Raw genomic sequence first — 20,944 nt, 5'->3', positions numbered from 1 at the left:
CTATGTCCTTTTAGTTTAACCAAGATATTTGTTCTGGACATGCTCAGGTATGTCCCAGCTTGCAGCCTATGTCCCTTCCTAATTTGGAAATGTTACTACTTTTCTAAGTACTTTCACAAGCAACTTACTCTTTTCCTTTGTTCTCCATTGCTTTTACCTATTTAGGAAAGTTTTAAGTTGTTAGCCAATCAGGTTTAGCTTAGACTGTGAGGTCCAGCTCCAACCAACTAAGATAGGACACAGTGGTAAGAACCCAATGTGTAAGCAGTAAATATTTCTGTCTTTCCTTTGTTCATTGTGCTCCTGTGGCAAGATTGCTGATGAGTAGCACCCTTTCTGCAGAAAGTAAAATTACCTTGCTGAGAAAATTCTTTGTATGAGCAATAGTTCTTTTTGGCACTGAGGAACGAGCATTTCTAACGTCACGATACTGAAAAGTTTGAGCCCCACTGAAGTAGCATATTATGAATTATGACAGTAAATATGCAGTGTTATGGGAATAGGTAGAAGGCACATGTTCCAATCTTTCAAAGCCAGGGTGCATTGCCTTCTTAAAATATCCAAATATGATACTACACATTAGATTTTATCCCATATACTGAGTCCATATCTTGATACTTTTATTGCTCCACATTCATTTTTTTATTTATTGAAAACTTCTTGCTTGTTTATTCAGTTATAATTGATAAAACTTGCATATATTTATGGCATGCAATGTAATATTTTGATATATCTACACATTTTGAAATACATACTGCAATCAAGCCAATTCATGTTCATTTTTTGATCCCTAAAGGGGGATTTTTTTTGTCAGAGGTAGGTATTTGAGAGCCACATATGAATATTAAATACCCCTAATTTCTTTTTTCTTTTTTTTTTTTTTTTTGAGATGGAGTCTTGCTCTGTCACCAGGCTAATCTTAGCTCATTGCAACCTCCACCTCCCAGGTTCAAGCAATTCTCCGGTCTCGGCCTCCTGAATAGCTGGGATTACAGGTGTCCGCCACCATGCCCAGCTAGTTTTTGCATTTTTAGTAGAGATGAGGTTTCACCATGTTGGCCAGGATGGTCTCAATTTCCTGACCTCGTGATCCACCCACCCTGACCTCCCAAAGTGCTGGGATTACAGGCATGAACCATCACGCCTGGCTAAATACCCCTGATTTCTAATCAATGCCCTTTTCAAACTGAGTTGTACCACTTGTATTACTTTCCTAGGGCTGCTGTAACACCACAGGAAGTGGCCAGCATAAAACAGCAGAAATCTATTGTTTCACGTTTCTAGGGGCTAGAAATACAAAGTCAAGGTATTGGTAGGGTCCTCCAAAACCTGAAAGGGAAGATCCTTCCTTGGCTCTTCAAGCTTCTGGTAGCCCTGGCCTTCCTTGGCTTATAGCAGCACAACTCTAAGCTCTATTTTCATTTTCACATGGCTAGCTTCCTTCTATTGGAACCTCTTCTCCTCTTTTTATAAGGACATAGTCATATTGGATTAGGGCCCACCCTAATGACTTCATCTTAACTTTATTACATTGCAAAGACCTTATTTCCAAATAAGGTCTCATTCACAGGTACCAGGGGTTAGGACTTCATCATATTGTTTTGGGAGACACAATTCAACCTATAACATCATCTTAGCATTGAGAACATTGTCTTTATGAGCAGGAAATTGAGTTCAAGCATCAAATGACACTTACTGAGCCTGTAAGGACTCCATAGCATTCCTTTGTATAGTGTATATAGTTCCTAGTATTGCTATTAGCAAACCCAAGCCTAATGAGAATGAGTATATGTAATAGTTTAAAAACAAATCAGTACCTATTTTAGTATGATAAATTCTGCTATATTTCCATTTCTGCAGACTATATAAATATTTTAAAGTTAATATTCCTTAGTACTTATCTAGAAAAAATTGTACCCTCTCTGGGAGACTGATTATTTGTGAGCATTATGGCTACTGTTTGCTTTTCTCTCATTCTCTTCTGGTGAAGAACCTGCCCTCCGTTTTCGGCAGTGTGAATATGGCTACTTTGGGCCACTGTTAGTGCTTGGTCAGGATGGGCCCATGACCCAAGCTGGGCAATCAGTCCTTCCTTGAAATTTCTCTTATTGAAGATAAAAGAGTCACTCTCCTTTTCCTCTAGTGGAGACAGCTGTGAGGTTATAATTCCAGAATGCTTATGGCAATGTTTCCTGCCACATGAAGAAAGCAAGTACCATCAAGGAAAGTGAAATAGTAGATAGAGAGGAGCAGAGACTGGGAGGGGCAAGGAGAGGTGGAGAAAGGGCGTAGGGATCCCCTTATCCAGCAGTACCCCTGCCCTTCTACCAGTTTAGTTATATAAGCTGATAATTTCTTTTTTTAATATAATGATTCCAAATCAGATTACTGTCATTGCAAACAAAACACTTCTAATATAGCAGTTATTCTTGTTTCTCCAATGCCTAGGTTTGAAAAGAATGAATCAGAATTTAGGACTTTTTTATTATAAGAAAATCAGTAATAATCATATTCACATAAGTTTTAAAATTATATATATATATAGTTAAAAGCCTGTAGATTGTCCCCAGAATTAACTTTAAAATTCTTTCTTTTACATGCTGTATATTATTAATAACTATAATACTGAAGTTATTATAACTTCTAGGGTACCTATTTTTCTTATCCATTCCATTTGTGTATCTTTTTATTTTGAGACAGAGTCTCGCTTTATCACCCAGGCTGGAGTGTAGTGGCACAATCTGCTCACTGTACCCTCCACTTCCCAGGTTCAAGCAATTCTCATGCCTCAACCTCCAAGTAGCTGGGATTACAGGCATGCACCACCATGCTCAGCTAATTTTTGTATGTTTAGTAGAGACTGGGTTTTACCATGTTGGCCAGAGTGGTCTGGAACTCCTGGCCTCAAGTGATCTGTCCACCTCAGCCTCCCAAAGTGCTGGGATTACAGGTGTGAGCCACCACACTCGTCCTCCATTTGTATATCTTAGCCCAATACTTTACATTGAATATAAAGTAAAACCTGATAATCTTATGTTAAATGTGTTAAATTAAATATGATTTTATTCTTTTAGGGAAAATATTCTAAAAGACCAACTAAAAAGAAAACTCCAAGAGATTATGCAGAATGGGATAAGTATGTTTTACATGTCTTTATATAAAATATATCACTAAAAAAAGTTATCTACCACAAAATACTGCAATAATTTTTTTTTTTTGAGACGGAGTTTCGCTCTTGTTGCCCAGGCTGGAGCGCAATGGCATGATCTTGGCCCACTACAACTTCTGCCTCCTGAGTTCAAGCAATTCTCCTGCCTCAGCCTCCCAAGTAGCTGGGATTACAGGTGTGCATCACCACGCCCAGCTAATTTTTGTATTATTAGTAGAAACAGAGTTTTACCGTGTTGGCCAGGCTGGTCTCAAACTCCTGACCTCTGGTGATCCACCCACTGTGGCCTCCCAAAGTGCTGGGATTACAGGCGTGAGCCACAGCACCTGGCCTTTTTTTAAATTATTTTTTATTTTTATTTTTGAAATGGAGTCTTGCTCTGTCACCCAGGCTGAGGTGCAGTGGCACAATCTTGGCTCGCTGCAACCTCTGCCTCCTGGGTTCAAGCAATTCTGCCTCAGCCTCCCGAGTAGCTGGGATTACAGATGCCCACCACCACTCACGGCTAATTTTTTATATTTTTAGTAGAGATGGAGTTTCACCATGTTAGCCAGGTTGGTCTTGAACTCCTGACCCTCGTGATTCGCCCACCTCAGCCTCCCAAAGTGCTGGGATTACAGGTGCGAGCCACTGCGCCCGGCCAGTAATTTCTTAAATAATTATTATAAACTTGAATATGTCAAAAATATCAAATTACTTCAATAGAGTACTGAGAATATCTGATCTTACCACTTTTGATGTCTTTTTTTTAGTACATAAAAAATTACTACATTCTCTTTTAAAATAAAACCAGCCAAAAATAATTAATGTAATTTTTATACCCATCCAAACTAAAAGAAAACAAAAATTTGAATTTCAAAGTTCTGACCACTTTAAATCTGATTGATGTTTAAGTTCTCACTAAATTATATGTTTTCTTAAGAAAGAACTCAGAGGACTCGAACTATAAACTTAGTATGTATTTTTCAATATATGTCCAAAGGCATAGTTGTACAAATATATCAATAATAAATTTGTTTTCTTGCCTGTGTACTTTTTTTGGTTTTTATTGTTCTCTCATTTAAGATTTGATGTGGAAAAGGAATGTTTAAAAATTGATGAAGATTACAAAGAAAAGACGGCAATAGACAAGTCGTACTTGTCTAAAATTGAGACAAGAATAGAGACAGCAGGTAATTGGAGAAAAAAAATTTAGTCTTTAAAGCTTTTGAATTATAATAAAAAGTGTAAACCTAGAAGACACCGTGTTTGAGTACTGCACAGATTTCCATGAAATGTTGATGGATTTTCTTATAGAGTTGATCACTCAACAAATTCGATTCTTTTACCCACTTAATTTTTAAATGTAGTAAGAATTTAAAATATAAACCCATTTTTCTTACTGTAATTTATTTGTTTTTAATTCCTTTTTTGCAATCCTCCTTTTCTTCCAAATTCCTCAAATTGTTTTCTTTTTGCTTCAGAACAAAAGATGGGCAGTTTGTTTTTGTTTGTAGTCCATAGATGAATGTGTAAAACAAAATCAATCATTAAAAAATTCTGAATCCTCAAAACTTGTGAATGATTTTTTTTTTTTGAGACAGAGTTTCGCTCTTGTTACCCAGGCTGGAGTGCAATGGCACAATCTCAGCTCACCGCAACCTCCGCCTCCTGGGTTCAAGCAATTCTCCTGCCTCAGCCTCCCGAGTAGCTGGGATTACAGGCACGCGCCACCATGCTCAGCTAATTTTTGTATTTTTAGTAGAGACGGGGTTTCACCATGTTGACCAGGATGGTCTCGATCGCTTGACCTCATGATCCACCCGCCTCGGCCTCCCAAAGTGCTGGGATTATAGGGGTGAGCCACCGCACCCGGCTGTGAATGATTTAAAAAGAAAAACATCCCTAAGCTTAGTTAATCTTTTATTTTATTTTGTTCATTTTATGATTTTTCTCCTTTCTTCTTCTTCTGTTAAAATAAACATTCTTGGATTTAAACTTTAAAAAATTCTGTTACATTATATGTTTACATATAGCAGATAACATTTATTTCTAGGACTGACTGAGAAAGAGAAGGATTTTCTTGCCACTCGTGAAAAGGACAAAGGAAACGAAGCTTTCAATTCAGGTGATTATGAAGAAGCAGTGATGTATTATACCAGGTGAGCAGATGTTTGCTGTGGTTTAGATTTGCCTTTTAAAAAATGGTAATGTTTTTATTGTTGAAACAGTATAAATAAATAAAATTCTGTGTCAGAATCTCTCAATGTATTGTACTTGTGTTTCTCTTATTTTTTCAATACTTTTCCCAAACCTCCAAGCTCCCACTCCACTCCTTCTTTTCACAGAGGACTTAACTTCTTATTTTGCAGAGAAAATAGAAGCCATCTAAAAGGAATTCAACAGAAGGCTCATATAATATAGAAGTGAATAACTTGGGTTCTATTGTAGACTGCCTGGATTTAATTCTGATACTTGTGGTGCTCCTTCCTACCACAGGGCCTTTGCACATGCTGGGTCTGACATCAAAAATGCTTTTCCCATGGCTGGGCTGATTACAGTGGTATTTACAACTAACTGATTACAACCAGTTACAGATTTCCTTGTTTCTTCTCCATTCCCACTGTTTCACCTTTAAAGGAGAAGAAAAAATTTAAGAAAAAAAAAAAAAGAAAATGCTCTTCCCTCCTCCCATTATCTAGTTAATTCTGATTTATCCTTCTGATCTTAGTCTTCACCTTACTTCTTTGGAGAAGTCTTACTTGACCTTTCTAACCAAATCTCTCTCCTACCCCACCCACCTCACCTCCCAATTTATAGGCTCTTGCCTCTCTTTTGTAGCACTTGTCAGAAGTATAATTTAAGTTTGTGTGATACCAATAACTGTTTCTTTTCTAGGAGCATATCAGTGCTTCCCACTGTAGTTTCCTATAACAACCGAGCTCAAGCAGAAATCAAATTACAGAACTGGAATAGTGCTTTTCAGGATTGTGAAAAGGTCTTGGAGTTAGAACCTGGAAATGTAAAGGGTAAAAAATATTATAGAATGCTTTTAAATTTGCAGCAGGATGCATTAATAAAGACCATTTGTAGACACTTATAATGTTTACATTAAAGTATTTCAGATAAACTCAAATTTCTGTATGTGAATCACCAACTTCATACAGTTGCTTTTAAGTTTAACTTGGAAGTCAAATCCCTGATTATTTTGTATTGAAGTAGCTAATAATCCCAGAGGATTGAATAAAATACATATGTATTTTAAAGGAGAACTATCTTGATAAACAAAAAACAAAACAACAACTAAAATAAAATAAAAGAGAAGTATCTCAGCCAGGCACAGTGGTTGATGCCTGTAATCCCAGCATTTTGGGAGGCCAAGGTGAGGTGACTGCTTGAGCCCAAGGGTGTGAGAGAGGCTTGAGTAACACAGCAAAACTCTGTGTCTAAAAAAAAAAAAAAATCTCAAGCTTGCATTGGAACAATCTTTTTATCCAGAAAAATTGAAGTATAATTTATTGTAGATTTTCTGGTATTTGTAAATATAGTAAAATAATAAGCATACACTAGACCTCTACAACCCTCTACCAGTTTCTTTGTGGGTATTTCTACCTAGCTGGCTATCTATAATTTTCTTTGTTTGTGTTTGAGACTCTTGTTTTGTCACCCAGGCTGGAGTGCAGTGGCACAATCTCAGCTCACTGCAACCTCTGCCTCCAGCATTCAAGTGGCTCTCCTGCCTCAGCCTCCCAAGTAGCTGGGACTACAGGCGTGCACACCTCACCTGTATATAGTAGAGAGGACAGGGTTTCACCATGTTGGCCAGGCTGGTCTTGAACTCCTGACCTCAGGTGATCCACCTGCCTTGGCCTCCCAAAGTGCTGAGATTACAGGTGTGAGCCACCGCTCCCGGCCTGTTTTTGTTTGTTTGAGATTGGGTCTCACTGTGTTACCCAGCCTGGAGTGCAGTGGTGCAATCTTGGCTCACTGCAACCTCTGCTTCCCACTCTCAGGTGGTCCTCCCACCTCAGCCTCTTAAATAGCTGGGACTACAAGCATGTGCCACCACACCTGGCTAATTTTTGGTATTTCTTGTAAAGACGAGGTTTCGCTATGTGGCCCAGGCTGGTCTCAAACTCCTGAACTCAAGTGATCTGCCACCTCACCCTCTCAAAGTGCTGAGATTACAGGCGTGAGCCACCAAGCCTGTAATTTAATTATTTAATTACTACACCATGATTTAATTATTTTAAATTAATAATTTGAATAATTTAATTCTAAAATTTTTCAAAAACTGACTCTTTCTGCCAAAAACCTTTGCTCTATCTTGATTCCCTGTCCCTGTGACTGACCACCTTGTCATGGTTCAGGCCTGAAGTATGCAAATAAGACTCTATACTTCTCTGCTTATCAAGAAGGAGTCATTCCAAGAGGGAATGACATGCTTTATAATAGACACATTATATTTCTTTAAGTATTTATGAATTCAAATAAATATACATTTTTTTTTCACATGCAAGGCATCCCTTTGTGCCTATAAACATGGTGGAGGTGGCAGAAGCCATGGAGTGCTAAGGGGAAGCCTGGTGCATCAGCTGCCACTGTCACTGTCATGGACTGCCCTCTGATACCCAATAAAGTGCTGTTAGGTCTGTGTTTAAGGCAAGCTGGTCTCTGTCACAGAGTATGGCTGGGCTCCCAGCTTTAGGTAGCAGCCCACTGAAGGTTTTGCCAGCCCCATACCAGTGCTCAGCCAGGCCCTGTGCCAAGCACTTTACATGTATTATCTCTGTTAATTTTAACAACTGTCTCGGCTGGGCGCAGTGGCTCATGCCTGTAATCCCAGTACTTTGGGAGGCTGAGGTGGGCTGATCACTTGAGGTTAGGAGTTCGAGACCAGCCTGGCCAACATGGCAAAACCCCATCTGTACCAAAAATTTAAAAATTGGCCTGGTTTAGTGGCTCATGCCTGTAATCTCAGCACTTTGAGAGGCTGAGGTGGGTGGATCACTTGAGACCAGGAGTTCAAGACCAGCTTGGCCAACATGTCAAAACCCCATCTCTAAAACTAAAAACGCAACTTGGGAGCCTGAGGCAGGAGACTTACTGGAACCCAGCAGGTGGAGGTTGCAGTGAGCTTAGATCATATACCACTACACTCCAGCCTGGGTGACAGAGCAAGACTTTATCTCAAAAAAATAATTTAAAAAAAACATAATAAATAAAAAGTTTAAAAAATTAGCTGACCATGGTGGTGGGCACCAGTAGTCCCACCTACTTGAGAGGCTGAGGCAGGAGAATTGCTTGGTCCCGGGAGGCAGAGGTTGTAGTGAGCTGAGATCACACCAATGCACTCCAGCCTAAGCAACAGAGCAAGACTGTCTTAAAAAATAAAAATAAAGAAGATGTTAGCATTAGGTAAAGCTGAGTTAAGGGACATAGAAACTCTTTATACTATCTCTGCAGCTTTTCTATAAATCTCAAATTATCTGAAATAAAAAGTTTTTAAAAAGGATAATCATTATGTCATGAATATTTCTGCATGGAAATTTTCTTCAGAAATCTTCATAGCAATAGAATAGCTAAATTGTATTTAAAGTGCAATGTTACAACTTTGATTAAATTTATAACAAAATGTTTTATTTAAATTTTCATAGCTCAAAGACTAAAATTCAAATTGGTCAAATTTATAATGTTCTAAAATAGCATATTAAAATATGTCAGATAAAATTTCTCACTTTTCAGAATTACCAAACTTGATTCTTTTTCAAAGTAATGACTTATTACACAAAAGTTCTCATTATATAATAGGTAATATGATGGGTCTAGAGAGGCATTCATTGTCAGTATTAAATAATTACCAAATTTTACATTGAAACCTACCAAAAAAATCAAACGCAAATTACCAAAGTGCTTAATTTCTTTACCCAGCTGACTTAATCATCAGGATTCTCTCAGTTCCCTGTGCTAAATAACTCCTTCTAATCATTTTAGAGATTGCTATACAGATGTCACTAATGAGCCATATTCTGAGCTAAATGCTGGTCAGTAATATACTTTTTTTTTTTTGAGACAAAGTCTTGCTCTGTCACGCAGGCTGGAATGCAGTGGCACAATCTTGGCTCACTGCAACCTCCACCTCCCAGGCTCAAATGATTCTCCTGCCTCAGTCACCTGAGTAGCTGGGATTAGTTGTGTGTGCCACCACGCCCAGCCAATTTTTGTGTGTTTTTAGTAGAGATGGGATTTTGCCATGCTGGCCAGGCTGGTCTTGAACTCCTGGCCTCAAGTGATCTGCCCGCCTCAGACTCCCAAATTGTTGGGATTATAGGCATGAGCCACTGTGCCTGGCCAATATAATACATTTAGATAAGGGATTTCAAAAAGTGGTGAAATAATACTAGTCATAATCTTAAGAAGGAAAGGATTATTATCAGTGAAAATCTTTCCAGTATTGCAACACAATGTGTTGCCTGTGAAGGGTTGAGGTATAAAATCTCTTAGTCCTTGGAGGAGCTGGCGGAGCCTGGGGCTGCCAGAGGGCCAGAGGTTTGTAACAGAGAGGACAGTTGCCTGATGCGGCCCCTTTTATTTACCTCAGTGTCATCTCCTATTGTGTATCAACATGAAAATGGATGTAGTTGAGCTTTGCATAATTACATCCTGTCCTGTACTACTCAGATTCTTCCATTTGCAAAACATGTTGTAACCATGATGCCAAATACTAAAAAATGTAACTTTATTTTGGTAAAATTTCAGCTCTTCTGCGTCGTGCTACTACATATAAACATCAAAACAAGCTCAAGGAAGCTATAGAAGATTTGAGTAAAGTACTAGATGTTGAGCCTGATAATGATTTGGCCAAGGTAAGTACAAAAAGTGATTTCTCACCTAATTCTGTAGTTGGCTGTTTCTGTATTTATGGTAAAGTGGTATCAATCTTGCCAAACAAATTATGTTGAAGATTAGATCACAGCTTTAAAAGGTAGGTATATTCCAGACTCCCCAAAATGTTAACACCTATTTGAAGTGGAAGAAAGCAGGATCTTAAAATTTTTTTCCAAAACTATAAACCTTCCTCCAAAGGACAAATATTCAATTTTTCTCTTTCCTATAGTGTTGTAGACAATGTTTTTCTCTGAGCTAATTTATCTGAGCTATGTGGAATGGTGTAGAAGGTACCTTGGGGTGAATTCTGTGGTCATTGAAGAGCGTTATTCTCTGTAACTAGCATGGTAAGCATAGCATCATTGATAGCATGTGCTACCTGACTGAGCAGACTGACTCAGTTATACACTTAGGGGATCTGTATTCATGCCTGAAGAGTAGAGGTAAGTGTCAAGAACTGAGATTTTCCCCCACTTCAAAATGAACAAGGTGGCCTACCAGAGGATTTAAGATATCCTGGTTCAAACATAAAAGACTTTGTTACTCCAAGCAGATGAGCTTCACATTCATGTTAGTTCCGCCTTGCTCCCAAGTCTCACAAGGATGACATAGAGTGGTCCAGATGGATGCTGCACACTCAGTGGGTTTATGTGATGGCTGACAAATAAAAAATTTAGGAAACTAGCCGGGCATGGTGGCTCATGCCTGTAATCCCAGCACTTTGGGAGGCTGAGTGGGGCAGATCACCTGAGGTCAGGAGTTCAAGACCAGCCTGGCCAACATGTAGAAACCCCATCTCTACTAAAAAAAAAAAAAAAAAAAAAAAAAAAAAAATTAGCTGGGCATGGTGGCACACACCTGCAATCCCAGCTACTTGCGAGGCTGAGGCAGGGCCATCACTTGGACCTGGGAGGCAGAGGATGCAGTGAGCACCACTGAACTCCAGCCTGGGCAACTGAATGAGACTCCATCTCAAACAAAAAAACAAAAATTTAGGAAACCCCCTTCTTTTATGATGGGCTATAAGCAAATCTGCCCAATCTTTGCTGTGTTGGGAAGCATCACCTTTATTACACTGGAGAGCCAACACACCTGTCCTCTCTGCTGCAGATGAATACCATTTCTGTTTGCTAAGAAACATCCTGAGCGATGTCCAGGAAGAAGGTGGTTTAGTGCCTCTGTTTGCAGTGTAGTCAGAAATGAGAGAAACCCATGGAGAAATTGTTACTAAGTTTCCACATACACCTATTGGGTTACCTATCCCACTGTCTCTGAGTGGCAGCTAATGTTCCTAGAATATCAGCTGCTTTTGTCAAGTCAACATTTCAGGTTTAGGTTTAGGGCCTGGCTTAGTATTTCCTTTTTGTAACGGTTAGGTTCACTTATTAATTTTTGAGACAGGACCTTGTTCTGATGCCTCAACTGTAGTTTTGTGGGAACATGGCTCACTGCAGCCTCCACCTCCTAGGCTCAAGTAATCCTGCCATCTCAGCCTCCTGTGTAGCTGAGACCATAGGTGCATGCCACTCCCAAAGTGCTAGGATTACAGGCGTGAGCCATTGTGCCTGGTTCTAAATGCATTTTTATCTTAACCATATGTAAAGATTAACTCAAAAGGAATCATATATGTTCATGTAAAGTATAAAATAAAAAGTTGTAGAAGAAAACAAGAGAAAATCCATATGACCTTAGACAAATATTTCTTAAATGAGACATGAAAAGTACAATCCACAAAAGAAAAAGTTGATATATTGGACTTCATCAAAATTCAAAACATCTGCTTTTCGAAGACACTATTAGAAGAATAAAAGACAAGCCACAGCCGGGTATGGTGGCTCACACCTGTAATCCAAGCACTTTAGGAGGCTCAAGTAGGCTGATCACTTAATTCCAGGAGATTAAGAACAGCCTGGGCAACACAGCTGAACTTCATCTCCACAAAAAATTTAAGAAGTTAGCCAGACGTCGTGGTGTGGGCCTGTAGTCCTAGCTACTTGGGAGGCAGAGGTAGGTAGATAATTTGAGCCTGGGAGGTCAAAGCTGCAGTGAGCTGTCATTGCACCACTGTACTCCAGCCGGGGCGCAGTGGGAGACCCTGCCTTCAAATATAAAACAAGCCACAGACCACAGACAGAGAAAATACTTGAAAATTGTGTATCCAACAAAGGATTGATATATATATTTTTCATTAGAGTCAGACTAAAATATTTCAGAATTTTCAATGTTATTCTAAAACAGTAATGTGGACTGGGTGTGGTAGTTCATGCCTGTAATCCCGGCACTTCAGGAGGCTGAGGCGAGAATACTGCTCAAGCCCAGGGTTGAGACTAGACTGGACAGCATAGTGAAACCTCATGTCTATATTTTAAATAAATAAATAAACAGCATAAGTAGCATAATTTCATTTGTGTAAAACTATACATCTCCGTGGGTATATATGCATAGAAACATCTAGAAAGATGATTATCAAAATGTTAGTAGTATCTGAGTGGCAATTTTAGGTGATTTTTTTTCTTTATGTTTTATGCTTGTTACACTAAATGTCCCCCCCCAGTGGACATGTATGATTACAATCAGACAAAGGCTACCAAAAAAAAGTGCCTTGTCTTAGTTTTATTCATTTTTCAACATCTTTATGTTTTTACCTGAAAGAATGGTTATATTTATTATTAAAGGAAAATATTTTCTTGAATATGCTAATTATGTTGCAGAAAATCTTGTCAGAGGTTGAAAGAGATCTGAAGAATTCTGAAGCTGCATCTAAGACTCAAACCAAAGGGAAAAGGATGGTTATTCAGGAAATAGAAAACTCCGAAGATGAAGAAGAAAAAGACAGTGAAAGAAAACATGAAGATGGCAGTGGAGATAAGAGTAAAACATCTTTTCTATTTAGATTATGTAAAATACTGCATTTTTATATGATGAGCTGGCTCAATTTTTCTATTTGTACAGAAATCCGTAATCTACTGAAGTTTTTCTAGCTTTGCCTTGTAAATTCACAAGCCAGCTTCACTCATCAACACAGCTTGATAGAATCTCTCAAACCATTTTCCTTCTTAAGCTGTCACCTTTTTCTAGTGCTCAGTTTAATTCCTGGTCATCCTTTAAATGTAAACAGCTATGTTTAGGCTATGTTTATTGACACAAACCATTTGCAAGTTAACCTTAAATATCTCTCTTTGATAATGGTTTTGTATATATCTACTTGACTGCAAACAAATACATTGGTTTCAAAATAGGTATGGGTAGCCCCAGTTATATGCCAAAAATGAATGCATTACTAGAAAATTGCTATGTGTGTCTCTCAGAAATATTTTCTGTATGCAAAAGAAGTATAATTTCACACTTGAAACAATATTTTAAGAGAATTAGACTAGATAAAGCTTTATCTTCATAATATAAAACATCTAAAGTTATGTCAACTTTGAGGGGAAAGATTTGCCTCCTAATTTGACAAGGGACATAAAAACTTTTTCCTCCTTGAGAAAACCTGAGCAACTGGCAGTTGGGGGGCTGTGAAGGGGGGAGATATTATCAATTTTGAAAATCATTCACAAGCAAAAATCAACTTCTAAGTAATTTGACAGAATATTCTAATTTTGATAGAGATACAAAATGTTCAATTCACTCAATTTTAAAAATAAAGAACAAGTGTTAATTTTTTTTTAGCAACGACAAATAATGTATATATTTTAGATTAAAATACAATTAGTTAAGATAGGATAAAGACAAAGGAACAGAAAAGGAGGGAGCCAGAAAGAGGAAGACAATCAGAGAGCTGAGAGGGAAGAGAGAATATAAAAAGGATTAAAAAGGGAGAAATTAAGGTAACCAGTTTTTCAAGGATTCAGGCTTGCCTTTTAGCCAGATTGTAAATATGATCCGGCAGCAAATCTCCTTAGGGTTTATATTTAGCTTAGCATAATTAGCCATATGCCTTACAGTTAAAGGAAATCATTTTAGATCTTATCTGAAGTGAGATGAAGTATAAACTATATTAATTCCTACTATTTTAAAATTTTATATATAGTAAAAATGGATCTTTTGAATGTACAGTTCTAATACATGTACAATTTCATGTAACCATCACCACAGTCAGAATACAGAACAATTCTTACCACCCAAAAAGGCCTTCTTGCTGTCCTTTCAGTGAAACCCTTCCTTCATCCCAGCTCTTCTCTGTTCCCATAGTTTTACCTTTTCCAGAATGTCATTTAAATGGAATCTTTAGAAGGTATGTCACCTTTTGGGTCTAGCTTTCTTCACTTAGCTTGTCACTGAGATTCATTCATGTAGCTGCATGTATCATTGGCTCATTCCTTTTTATTGCTAAGTAACATTCCATTAATAGTTGTACCAAAGTTTATACATTCATTTATTCAAGGACATTCAGGTTATTTCCAGTATTTGGTAATTATGAGTAAAAACTGCTCTAAACATTCATGAGCTGGTTTTTGTAATGTAAACATATGTTTTCATTTGCCCTGGGTAAATACCTAAGAGTAGGACTGCTGGGTCATATGGCACGTATACATTTAAATTTATTGGAAATTGCCTGACTGTTTTCCAGAGTAGCTATACCATTTTGCATTGCCATTAATAACACGTGAGAGTTCTAGATGCTTCTCATCCTTCCCAGCATTTGATATTGGCATTTTTCCCCCTTTTTACCCATTCTATTAGGTATATGGTGGTTTCTCATCAGTTTTAATTTGCATTTTCCTGATGAGAATCTCTCTCTCTTTTTTTTTTTTTTTTTTTTTTGAGACAGAGTCTCACTCTGTCTCCAGGCTGGAGTGCAGTGGCACTATCTCGGCTCACTGCAACCTCCCACTCCCTGGTTCAAGCAATTCTCCTGCCTCAGCCTCCTGAATAGCTGGGATTACAGGCATGTGCCACCATGCCCAGCTAAGTTTTGTATTTTTAGTAAAGATGGGGTTTCACCATGTTGGCCAGGTTGGTCTTGAACCCCTGACCTTGTGATCCACCTGCCTCGGCCTCCCAAAGTGCTAGGATTACAGGTGTGAGCCACCGTGCCAGCCGAGAATCTTTTTATGTGCTCATTTACCATCTCTAATCACTTTTAGTGAGTGTCTCTTCAAATTATTCCATCAATTTTCAAAAATTGGGTTGTTGTTTTCCTACTGTTAAGTCCTGAGAATTCTTTTTATATTCTTGATGCAAGGTCTTTGTTATATATGAGATTTGAATATTTTTGTCTGTAGCTTTTTTCATTCTTTTAACAGTCTTTCACAGAGCAAAGGTTTTTCATTTTGTAAATTAATTTATCCAATTTTGAAAATGGGTTGTGCTTTTGATGTTATATCTATGAACACTTTGCCTAAGTCAAAGTCATGAAGATTTTCTTGTAAATTTTCTTTTTCAGAGATAGGGTCTCACTCTGTTGCTCATGCTAGAGTGCAGAGGTGTGATCATAGCTCACTGCAGCCTCAATCTCCAGGGCTCAAGTGATTCTCTGCCTCAGGCTCCCAAGTAGCTAAGAGTATAGCTGAGTGCCATCATATCTGGCTAATTCAAAAAAATTATTTAGGCTGGGTGCAGTGGCTCACGCTTGCAATCTGGGTATTCTGGGAGACTGAGGCGGGTGGATTACCTGAGGTCAGGAGTTCAGGACTAGCCTGGCCAATATGGTGAAACCCCATCTGTACTAAAAATACAAAAATTAGCAGGGCGTGGTAGCATGCATCTGTAGTCCTAGCTACTTGGGAGGCTGAGGCAGGAGAATGGTTTAAACCTGGGAGGCAAAGGTTGCAGTGAGCCGAGATCGCACTGTTTCCTGGACAACAGAGACTCCATCTCAAAACAAAACAAAACAAAACAAAAATTATTTGTTGCAGAGACAAGGTCTTGCCATGTTGCCCAGGCTGGCCTCAACCTTATGGGCTCAAGGGGTCCTCCTGCCTCAACCTCCCAAAGCACTGGGATTACAGAAGTGAGCCACCGTTTTCTGAAACTATTTGTTGAAAGCTGTCTTTACTCTTTTGAATTGCCTATGTACCTTTGTAAAAAAAAAAAAAATCACATTTGTATAACCAGTAAGTAGAATCCAATTCTGGACCCCATTCTGTTTTTGACCTATGGGTCTGTCACTTTGTCAGTACCACACTGTCTTGATTCACACAGATTTACTGTTAAGTCTAAATTCAGATTGTGTGATTTTTTTTCAGCTTAATTCTTCTTTTTCAAGATTGTTTGGCTATTCTAGTTCCCTTGCCTTTACACATAGTTTTCATTTTAATTTTTTTGAGACAGGGTTTCACTCTGCTGCTCAGGCTGGAATGCAGTGGTGCAATCATGGTTCATTGTAGCCTTGACCTCCTGGGCTCAGGCAATTCTCCTGCCTTAGTCTCCTGACTGAGGCCACATATGTGTGCAACCATGCCCAGCTAATTTTCAAAATTATTTGTAGCGATGAAGTCTCCCTATGATACCCAAACTGTTCTCAAACTCCTGGGCTCAAGCCCATCCTCCTGCCTCAGTCCCTCAAATTGCTGGGATTACAGGCATAAGGCATCATGCATGGCCACACATAGTTCTAAAATAAGTTTTTTCTGTTATATTTTCCTTTTTTTTTTGCCGTAGGATATAGGTTCTGAATATTTTACTTTTTATGGTCTACATTCCTCTCATTTTTCTTAATATTCAATTATGTGTCACATGAAATTACTTAACAATGTCTTACATTTGGTGACTATTTTACAAGTCTTTGTATGGGCCAGGCACTGTGGCTCAGGCCTGTAATCCCAGCACTTTGGGAGACCAAGGCAGGTGGATGGCTTGGGTGCAGGAGTTCAACATGGCAAAACCCTGTCTCTACGAAAAATACAAAAATTAGCTGGATATGGTGGCACGCTCCTGTAGTACCAGCTACTCAGGAAGCTGAGGCAGGAGAATTGCTTGAGACCAGGAGGTGGAGGTTGCAGTGACCCAAAATGATACCACTGTACTCTGGCCTGGGTGACAGACCAAAACTCTGTCTAAAAAAAAAAAAAAGGGCTTTTTGTTATATTACTAAAACTTGTATTTTTAGTCATTGTAAAATACAGGGGATTTTCCTCTATATATCGTTATATAATAATCTGTGACAGAGTATAATAGTACTATGGCAAATATAAAGGAGTACAACTGGGTTTTCTGTATTTAAAAAAAGTCATCCAAAAAAGTTAGCCAGGCACGGTGGTGCGTGCTTGTAGTCCTAGCTACTCGGAGGCTGAGACAGGAGGAGTGCTTGAACCCAGGAGTTTGAGGCTGCAGTTAGCTATGATTATGCTGCTGCATTTCCATGTGGGTGACATGCTGGGAATTTGATTGAAATGGAACTGAATTTATAGATCATTTTGGAGGAGAAATGACATGGTGACTAAATTGCATTTTCTAATCTATAAACATGGTATGTGTGTCTATTTATTTAGGTCATCTTTGATTTCTTAGTGTTTTTTGTTTTGCAGCATATAGATACTGCACACACTTTGACAGATTTATACCTCAGTATTTTAGCTTTTTGAAGTTATTGTAAATCATATTTATAAAAAAATTTATAAAATTGAAAATTCAGTCGTTCATTACTAGAAAATAGAAGTATAATTGATTTTTTTTTGAGATGGAGTTTTGCTCTTGTTGCCCAGGCTGGAGTGCAATGGCATGATATTGGCTCACTGCAACTCCTGCCTCCTGGGTTCAAGTGATTCTCCTGCCTCAGCCTCCTGAGTAGCTGGGATTACAGGCATGTGCCACCATGCCCAGCTAATTTTGTATTTTTAGTAGAGACGGGGTTTCTCTATGTTGGTCAGACTGGTCTCGAATTCCCATCCTCAGGTGATCTCCCTGCCTCGGCCTCCCAAAGTGCTGAGCCACCACACCCAGCCTAATTGATTTTTTGGTATGTTGATCTAGTATCTTGCAATCTGCCTAATTCACTTATATGTTCTAGGATCTTTTTGTAGATTCCTTGGGATTTTTTTCATAGACAATTATGTTGTTTGTAAATAAGGTCAGTTTTATTTTTTCATTTCTAATCTATACCTCTCTTTTCCTTTATTGCACTGGAGTGGGCATATGTGTCTTGTTTTCAGTCTTAGAGGGCAAGCATTTAGTCTTTTACCAGTGGGTCCCTGGACTCATCCTGTGGTCCTTTCCCATAATCGGCATAGACGTACTTTGCAGCTGGCTGAACCACCACATTGGCTCCCTGACTGGTAGGCTGAGGGCTGTTACGGTGGAAAAGGCCAAATGGAAGCCATTAGAGCTGCCTCTACCTAGAAAAACAGTAAATCAAAAGCAACATCACATCCCTGAGGGACTGAGGAGATTAGTGCTACTATAAAGGACTTGAAAGATGCAGGGGTGGTGTTTTCCACCACATTCCCATTTAACTCTCCCATTTGGCCTGTGCAGAAGACAGATGGATGTTGGAGAATGACAGTGGATTATTGTAAGCTTAACCAAGTGGTGACTCCAATTGCAGCTGCTGTACCAGGTGTGGTTTCATTGCTTGAGCAAATTAACACATCTCCCAGTACCTGGTATGCAGACATTGACTGGCAAATGCCTTTTTCTCCATTCATGTCCATAAGGCCCACAGAAGCAATTTGCCTTCAGCTGGCGAGGCTAGCAATACTTTTACTGTCCTCCCTCAGGGATATATCAGCTCTCCAGCTTTGTGTCATAATCTTACTCAGAGAGAACTTGATCACTTTTTGCTTCTGCAAGATATCACACTGGTCCATTACATTGATGACATTATGTTGATTGGATCCAGTAAGCAAGAAGTAGCAAACACACTGGACTTATTGGTGAGACATTTGTGTGCAAGAGGATGGAAAATAAATCTGACTAAAATTCAGGGACCTTCTACCTCAGTAAAATTTCTAGGGGTCCAGTGGTGTGGGGCCTGTTGTTATATTACTTTCAAGGTGAAGGAAGATATTCCTTCTAAGGTGAAGGGCCCTTTGGCCCCTCCTACAACCAAGAAAGAGGCACAGTGCCTAGTAGGCCTATTTGGATTTTGGAGGCAACACATTCCTCATTTGGGTGTGTTGCTCCAGCCTGTTTATTAAGTGACCTGAAAGGCTCCCAATTTTGAGCAGGGTCCAGAACAGAAGACTGCAACAGGTTCAGGCTGCTGTGTTAGCTGCTCTGCCACTTGGGCCATATGACCCAGCAGATCCAACGATGCTTGAGGTGTTAGTGACAGGGATGCTGTTTGGAGCCTTTGGCAGGTTTCCCAGGTGAATCACAGTGGAGCAAGGCCCTGCCATCTTCTGCAGATAATTACTCTTCTCTTGAGAGATAACTCTTGACCTGTTACTGGGCTTTGGTGGAAACTGCACATTTGAGTGTGGGTCAAGTTGCCATGCAACCTGAACTGCCTATCTTGAACTGAGTGCTTTCTGACCCATGTAGCCATAAAGTTGGTTGTGCACAGCAGCATCCATTATCAAATGGAAGTGGCATATATGCGATTGGGCTCAACCAGATCCTGAAGGCACAAGTAAGTTACATGACGAAGTGGCTCAAATGCCCATGGTCTCCACTCCTGCCACCCTGCCTTCTCTTCCCCAGCCTGCACCGATGGCCTTATGGGAAGTTCCCTATGATCAGCTGACAGAGGAAGAGAAGAGTAGGGCCTGGTTCACAGACGGTTCTGTACGATATACAGGCACCACCCAAAAGTGGACAGCTGCAGCACCACAGCCCCTTTCTAGGACATCCCTGAAGGATAGCAGTGAAAGGAAATCTTCCCAGTGGGCAGAATTTTGAGCAGTGCACCTGGATGTGCACTTTGCATGGAAGGAGAAATGGCCAGATGTGTGATTATGTACTGATTCATGGGTTGTAGCCAGTGGTTTGTCTGGATGGTCAAGGACCTGGAAGAAGCATGAAATACTTCTGCCAAGACTACCATCTGTGGACTCACAGAATGCCTTATTCACCATCATGGTATACCACACAGCATTGCCTCTGACCATTGGCACTCACTTTATGTCTAAAGAAGTGAGGTAGTGGGCTCCTACTCCTGGAATTCACTGATCTTACCATGTTCTGAAGCAGCTGAATTGATAGAATTCAGCTATCAAAGTGGAATGGCTTTTTGAAGTTGGAATTACAACACCAACTTAGGTGACAGTACTTTGCAGGACGGGGGAAAACATCTCCAGAAGGTCGGGTATGCTCTGAATCAGCATCCAATATATGATATGCTTCTCTCATATGATACTGCCAGGATTCATGAGTCTAGGAATCAAGGGGCGAAGGAGAAATGGTACCACTCACCATCACCCCTAGTGATCTACTAGCAATATATTTGTTTCCTGTTGCTGTGACATTACATTCTGCTGGCCTAGAGGTCTTAGTTCCAGAGGGAGGAATGCTGCCACCAGGAGACACAACAATGATCCTGTTAAACTGGAAATTAAGATTGCCACCTGGACACTTTGGGCTCCTCCTACCTTTAAGTCAACAGGCTAAGAATGGAGTTACGGTGTTGGCTGGGGTGATTGACCCGGACTATCAAGATGAAATCAGTCTACTACTCCACAATGGAGGTAAGGAAGAGCATGCATGGAATACAGGAGATCCAAGAGGGCGTCTCTTAGCATTACCATGCCCTGTGATTAAGGTCAATGAGAAACTACAACAGCCCAGTCCAGGCAGGACTACAAATGGCCCAGGCCCTTCAGGAATGAAGGTTTGGGTCATTCCACCAGGAAGAAAAACCAGGACCTGCTGAGGTGCTTGCTGAAGGCAAAGGGAATACAGAATGGGTAGTAGAAGAAGTTAGTCATCAATACCAATTATGACCATGTGACCAGCTGCAGAAACAGGGACTGTAATTGTCACGAGTATTTCCTCCTCCTCTTGTTAAAAACATGTTTGTGCATGTATACG

General features: G+C 39.6%; 2 protein-coding genes across 3 annotated transcripts in view; one reads left to right on the top strand and one right to left on the bottom strand.

Moving 5' to 3' along the window:
* Window positions 1–20,944, top strand: part of SPAG1 (sperm associated antigen 1) — a 74,545-nt gene that overhangs the window by 22,661 nt on the left and 30,940 nt on the right. For both annotated transcript variants that reach the window (XM_035276618.3, XM_035276619.3), the window contains exons 5-10: window positions 3,075–3,136; window positions 4,235–4,341; window positions 5,205–5,310; window positions 6,047–6,177; window positions 9,908–10,014; window positions 12,748–12,907. In XM_035276618.3, coding sequence (XP_035132509.3) covers window positions 3,075–3,136; window positions 4,235–4,341; window positions 5,205–5,310; window positions 6,047–6,177; window positions 9,908–10,014; window positions 12,748–12,907 — 673 coding nt within the window. The remainder of the gene's footprint in view (window positions 1–3,074; window positions 3,137–4,234; window positions 4,342–5,204; window positions 5,311–6,046; window positions 6,178–9,907; window positions 10,015–12,747; window positions 12,908–20,944) is intronic.
* Window positions 1–20,944, bottom strand: part of FBXO43 (F-box protein 43) — an 88,329-nt gene that overhangs the window by 62,406 nt on the left and 4,979 nt on the right. The window lies entirely within an intron of this gene.

The sequence above is a fragment of the Callithrix jacchus genome, chromosome 16, assembly GCF_049354715.1.
Source record: "Callithrix jacchus isolate 240 chromosome 16, calJac240_pri, whole genome shotgun sequence".
In the NCBI taxonomy this organism is placed as follows: domain Eukaryota; kingdom Metazoa; phylum Chordata; class Mammalia; order Primates; family Cebidae; genus Callithrix; species Callithrix jacchus.
Note: the sequence above shows the minus strand (reverse complement) of the source record. Positions and strands in the feature narration are given on the sequence as shown.